The 6,003-nt window shown below is 42.2% G+C and overlaps 1 protein-coding gene across 1 annotated transcript in view; it reads left to right on the plus strand.

Moving 5' to 3' along the window:
* TTBK1 (tau tubulin kinase 1) overlaps positions 1-5,418 on the plus strand; it is a 111,390-nt gene extending 105,972 nt beyond the window's left edge. The window contains exons 14-15 of the mRNA XM_063302627.1: positions 218-1,827; positions 3,385-5,418. Coding sequence (XP_063158697.1) covers positions 218-1,827; positions 3,385-3,787 — 2,013 coding nt within the window. The 3' untranslated portion in view covers positions 3,788-5,418. The remainder of the gene's footprint in view (positions 1-217; positions 1,828-3,384) is intronic.
* The last annotated feature ends 585 nt before the right edge of the window (positions 5,419-6,003 follow it).

Genomic DNA, 6,003 nt, shown 5'->3' on the forward strand with positions numbered 1-6,003 from the left:
GAGATAAGGTCCATCTACTTTTCACTCTGACCCTACCTGCTGCTGGGTCCAAACAGATGGCCCCCAAGTAGTGTGAAGTTGGCAGTAAATGGTCCCCAGCTCTTGGTCTACGTTCATCTCTGGTTTTAATTCACTTGACTAATTTCAGCTATCACAACATTGCTTATATAGTTTCAACATTCTGGATAACCAAATGTTTTTGTATGTCTTTTTCCAGGTATTCACACTGAAACCTTTTGAAATGAATGGTCTCCCCAAGGTGGTGCCTTTAAATTTGCCTTACCAAGATTTCAAAAGGGATGTATCAGAAAATAGGGAAAGATCCAAAATTCTCCAACGGATAAAAAAAGTGGATTTCTCAAATGTTGTCTTAACTGCCCCTTGTAAATCACCTATAGCTCATCTTCAAGTGGCAAATGGCAGATACAAAGAGAAGAAGGAGGAAAAAGAAGAGGAGGTGGAGGAAGAAGAAGAGGAGGAGGAGGAGGAGGAACTTGGTGAATTAGGGGAAGAGCTTGATATGCAGAGTGATTCAAGCAGTGAAATTAGTCAAAAAAGTACTGAGCATAGTCAGGAAGGTGCCCCATCCACTCTTTTGGCTGATGACCAGAAGGAATCCAAGGGCCGAGCATCAGCTGCAGAAGGAGACTTGGAACTTGAGGAAGGCTCAAAAACATTAGTTCTCTTTTCACCAGGTGACCTAAAAAAGTCTCCTGTGAATACAGACTTGGCTCCTGATATTGATCTTGGAACTCTTGCTGCATTGACTCCTCAAAGTGAGAAACCTCAGCCTATGGGAAGCCAGCTTGATGTATCTGAGCCAGGAACATTGTCTTCCATCCTCAAGTCTGAACCAAAGCCTCCTGTGTCTGTGGCCACAACCTCCTCCCCTTTTACCAAAGTTGAGCGCACATTTGTCCATATTGCTGAAAAGACACATCTAAACATCATGTCTTCCAGTGGCCAACTTATGAGGCATGAGGAATACTCTACTCCAGGGCAGTTTGAAGAGATAATCATTGAGGAAGAATTAGAGGAAAATCAGGTGCTGGTAGAAAATGGGAGTGTGAATTCAGCCTTGGAAGGGGGAGAGATGGAAAGTTGTGCTTTCTCAGTAAATCATATTGAAACCACCTCTGAAACTGCAGGGGAACCGGTACTTCTGAATGGTGTTAAAATGGGAGAAGAAGAAGAGCTAGAACTTAAGGGCAAACTTATTCCCGAGTCAGATGTGGAAGAAGATAGTAAGTTGATTTTGGAAGAACCTGGCCTTGAAAATAAAACTCTTGCAAAAGAATCCCTTAAACAAGCAGAGTTGCTTCCACGTATTCTAGCAGAAACTTCCAAAAAGCCACTGAATATAAGGTATAGAAGCCGGATTCCTGTCCTGCTCTCTGAAGAGGACACTGGCTCAGATGTTTCAGCCTCACACTCTGGCAAAGAGAGGCTATACAAGAGACTGAAACAGCAGGATCTGGCCCGTCTGGTGATGGAGAAAAGGCAAAGCCATCTGTTCAGGTTTGCTTCTGGAGCATCATCTTCTGCTTCCTCTAGTGATGAGAGGCAGCGGGCTTCAGAAACGTTGTCAGCCACTGGTTCTGAAGAGGATACTCATGACTCAGATGATTTCACCCCAAGGAAGATTGGAAATCAGGAAAGAATTTCCCTGGTTAAGATGGAGGAGAAAAGCTTAAATACAAGGAGCAGAATCCCTCGCCCCGTTGTACCTGTAAAGCCACCTGTGATAGAACTGAAATATGGGAGCCCTTCAGCCCTTCCACCAGCAGCACCAAGTAGCAGTACGGGTGATGCAGCTGGGTTGAACAGGTATGCAGTACTTCTTCAGGAGAATCTGGAAAAAAAGATCTTCATTCTACAGAGAGGACATTTTTAGGCAGGAATCACAACTGAAGGGGGTAAACCTACTTTGTGCCCTTTTAGTTTAGTGTTCCCTACTGGAGATTTTTTCAAGCTTAATGTTGTATGTTGGAGGTTCCTAGATATAAGAGAGGATGTGGATGACATTTCTGCCATATGTATCAACTCACTATGACTTTTATTATCTTAGTTATGTAGTTGCATCTACAATGTTCTCTAATGCTTGCTGTCCTTTCCTTATTAAGTATGAGGAGGAGGAAGAATTACCAGGCTGAGAAAGATCAACACTCAAATAGCTTATTATTACAATTAATTTATACTCTACCTTAGTTACTATTACGCTGTTCCAACAAGGACAGACAAATTTATTTCTTGTTAATTTAATTTGTATCCTGCCTTTCTTCCAAATAATAGATACAAGGCAATGAAATAGAAAAGAAACATAAACATCATTAAAATACTTCAATCATATCATGGGAGTCCTCTAGCTTTAGGTGCTCAGTATGTAGTGCTCAGTATGTAGTGTTTGCTTCTGTAACACAAGTGGCTTATAACTTCTGTTTATGCTACTTTCAGCACAGCTAATGCTGTTCCTGTGAAAACGTAACCTGCATCTCACCTCTACAGTGCAAATAACATCTTGCTTGAAGCAAGCACTGCACACACATGTCCAGATATAGGTATCCGCAGGGAAGGCAAGAATGACAAAATATACATGACCATGTCACAGTGCAAATGTGACTCACACACTAATGTTAGACATGTAATGGTATGTGGGAAAGACCTTGGGAGAGGGGGCAAAGAGATGCTGTCTAGGGAATGGTCAGATAAGAGAGAGCATAGCCCGCAGCTGCATAGTGGGAAGTGCAAGAAGCTCAGAAGGGACCCTCCCTAAGTTCTTGGGCTGTAAAGGTGATGGCGGAAGAATTGTACTTCGACATGCAGGGTTCTGTTTATGTAGCTCTACAATAAAGTAGAATTAGCTTATCCAGTCATGTTACCTGTCTGGTCTACCTGGTAAGGCTGACAAAAGATAAAGATCCAAAAAACTAATAGTGGCATTTGTGTGATGACATCTCTGTATGCATGTTGCTATTTTGATATCACTTTGAATGCTGCCATGCCAGATATGTAGGGGCTCTTTTGTTGCAGGAGAAAGACGCATACTTCTGTGCATCATGGCTTGAATACATTGTTCAACTCCCATAAGATATATGATGGAAGAGCCAGCCTCGCTGTCCTATCACATCAAGTTGATATTGATGATACAAAAATGTTGCATGAGGCTTAGTTATAAAGTCTTATGACTGGGTGTACTGACAATCTAACTTTTCCTCTTACTTGTTGGGGCATTGCTGTAGCACTTGGCCACCATATGCTTAGTTTTAATCTGTTACAGACTATCAGTTTCTGTCACATGGTTTTGTGTAGACTTTTAGAATAAGCCAGCTGTTGTGACCTTGTCACAAAAAAGCCTTGCTCTTCCTCTTTGTTCTCTTCCTGCAGGATTCAGGGGCAAAGACCATGTGGAAATATATCTGGTGATCCCCGGATGAAAGCAACCACAACTCCTGCTATACCTTCTTTGAAGAGCAGCCCAAGAAAAGCCTCCCATCCTCCAGCTAGAAGTCCTGTTCTTCCTCCACGAAACCTCAGTGCTTCCCCCAAAAGCCAATCCCTGTCCAGAAAGGAAAGCCCATCACCATCTCGACCACATAGGCCTGGGACCACGTTTCCTCCATGGGCTCAGTCTTCTCCCAGAGCTCCATCCAGGGCTCAGGCTATAGGCCTGTTGGGAGATACTCCTGTGTCACCAGGTGTGCTCAGAAAAGGACAAAAAGGGAAAACCCATACTCCAGGAACCAAAGGAAGACAGGTATCCCAAGAAGGCAAGTCTACTGCTAGATAATGATCCGCTGCTGCCCGTCCATTAGACCTCCCGACCTACCATCTTGCCAGGCTGGAAAAACCTTTGCGTGTAATATACACTCAAGATGCCGCAGCACAGCCTTATATGTCGGAAATATATGCATATAGCAGCTAGCTGTACTTCAGTGCTTCACTTGCCCACATGTCCATGCTGTCTCAGTCCGGCTCTCTACCTGGCTGAGAGCCTCCTGGCCAGCTCATGCTTGCTTTTGCCAGTCACCAAGCAACAACTCAGGCAGCCTGCCTAGTGCCTGATTTTCTTTCCTTCATACTTTCTTTTCATTTTTCAGTTAGCAATACCACAGAATCCTGAGAGATTGCTAGGAGAGATGGCTTTTTATAGCATACATCAGCCCCAGTCGGTGGAGAAATTAAAGGGCTGCACATAACATGGAAGATAAAATTTGATGTGAACTTCTAGATGGTCTAGACATACTGACGTCCCTGTTTGGCACCCTCTCTCTCTCTGGGCCATCTTTAGTGTGGCTCTGGTGATGCTGCTGGTGTATTGATAGAAAAAAAGAGTTACAATCAGACCCCTCAATGGCTGTCCTGCCTATAGTTATATGAAGAGTCAATAACAGCCCAGAGGAGAAGAGCTGCATCTTGTGCAGCTTGTTTGGATGCATAGCATCCCTTAGCAGCAGTCCTGAAGGTTGCTGAAGAGAAGTGTTAAGTTTCTTGGAGAACCTGCTCCAGGGTGCTCTGAAGTGGAGAGGCATCAGTTTTTCCCTTCAGCAGCGTGCCTGTAAGCTAATATCCACAAGAAGTAGTGCTTTGTGTAAAGGTAGCATTGCAAGCTTCTCAGGGACCTCTACATGGTCTCTTTATTGGTAAAAATAAAATAAAGTGCAAAGAAAAGAGCTTCTAGAGCCTAAATAATGACCTAGGGGACCAATGTGGCACCAGCATGTGGGGTTTCTTCAGAATCCAAGTATAAGGCATTCTACAACATTGACTGCCTCTCCTTCTGGGATATGTTGGACATGTCATTTTTTTGTTTTTATGTTTTGTTTTAACAGGCTTTCCATTTCTAAATGCCTTGCAATGATAGTACCTGCTTGTTTTAGAAATCCAGCTGCCAGACTTTAACTAGAGTGTTTGGCAGCTCTCAGATTAACTGGTTTTCAACCTGGCGCTTGAATATCTTGATAAAGCTTTTGAAGCTGGCTAATTTGTGGAGGTGGGGTTTCATGGTAACCCCCTTCTGTGCTCTGGCCTGAAAAATGTGAGTTGTATGAACTTGCTATCATGATCAGGAAACACATTATAACTAAGAGCTTATATCTAAGAGTCTAGATTTAGATATGGAGACTTGAAAAAAAAAGGAAGAGTAAGAATGCTTGCCTCTTGTAACTGTACTGAATAATATTCTCCCCACCATCTATATGAATCTATAAATTGCAGCATGATAGAAAGTAAGAAATGAACGACTTGAGCAGAGCAGGCTAACTTGTGTTAGTTCTAGAGGTCCTTATTCTGGTTTTCCTTTCCTCCCACAACTATCAAGCAGAGCTATATGAATGAAGTGTGAATGGAGCCTGGTTCCCTCATTCATTTCTTTAGACCAGTTTTGGTTGCTGTGTGAACTTAATAAAATGATACCTGCAACTTCTTAGTAAGAGATAAAGAGATTCTTGGTACTCAACATTATTACTTTTCCTGGTGGGAATTCAGGACTCAGTTGTTAAAGGCAAATATGTGTGATAACTATTTTATCAATAGGTGCTCAAGCCCCAAGACTGCCCATGAATGTTCATGCATCAAAGAGATGGTGGCTATTTTTTATATTGTATTAGGAGATGGCCTTTTTTAAAAAAAGAGATGATGTACTGTTAATCTCATGCCCATCTTTTCAACAAAGGATAACTACCAGAATGTCTAGAATATACTATTGAAACAATAGCATGATTGTCATGGCATACACCTGAGGAAACATGGGACTTGTGGTTCTATGAGAGGAGAGAATTCCAGGACAGGGCTAAGAGCAATATAAGACACAACTATTTGTTTTGGTAAGATCATGTTGATGAAACAACAAAGAAACAACAATAGAAACAACCCTGATTAATTTTTTTTTATAGTTGGAGCTGCAGTGTGATTTTAGTCGAGACACAGTTGCAATGAGATTTTGAAAAGAAATGCTCTCATATTACAGTGTTTCCTCCTTTTTTAATGCGTATCTATTTTTTTCCT

The sequence above is a fragment of the Candoia aspera genome, chromosome 1 (genome assembly GCF_035149785.1).
Source record: "Candoia aspera isolate rCanAsp1 chromosome 1, rCanAsp1.hap2, whole genome shotgun sequence".
NCBI lineage: Eukaryota > Metazoa > Chordata > Lepidosauria > Squamata > Boidae > Candoia > Candoia aspera.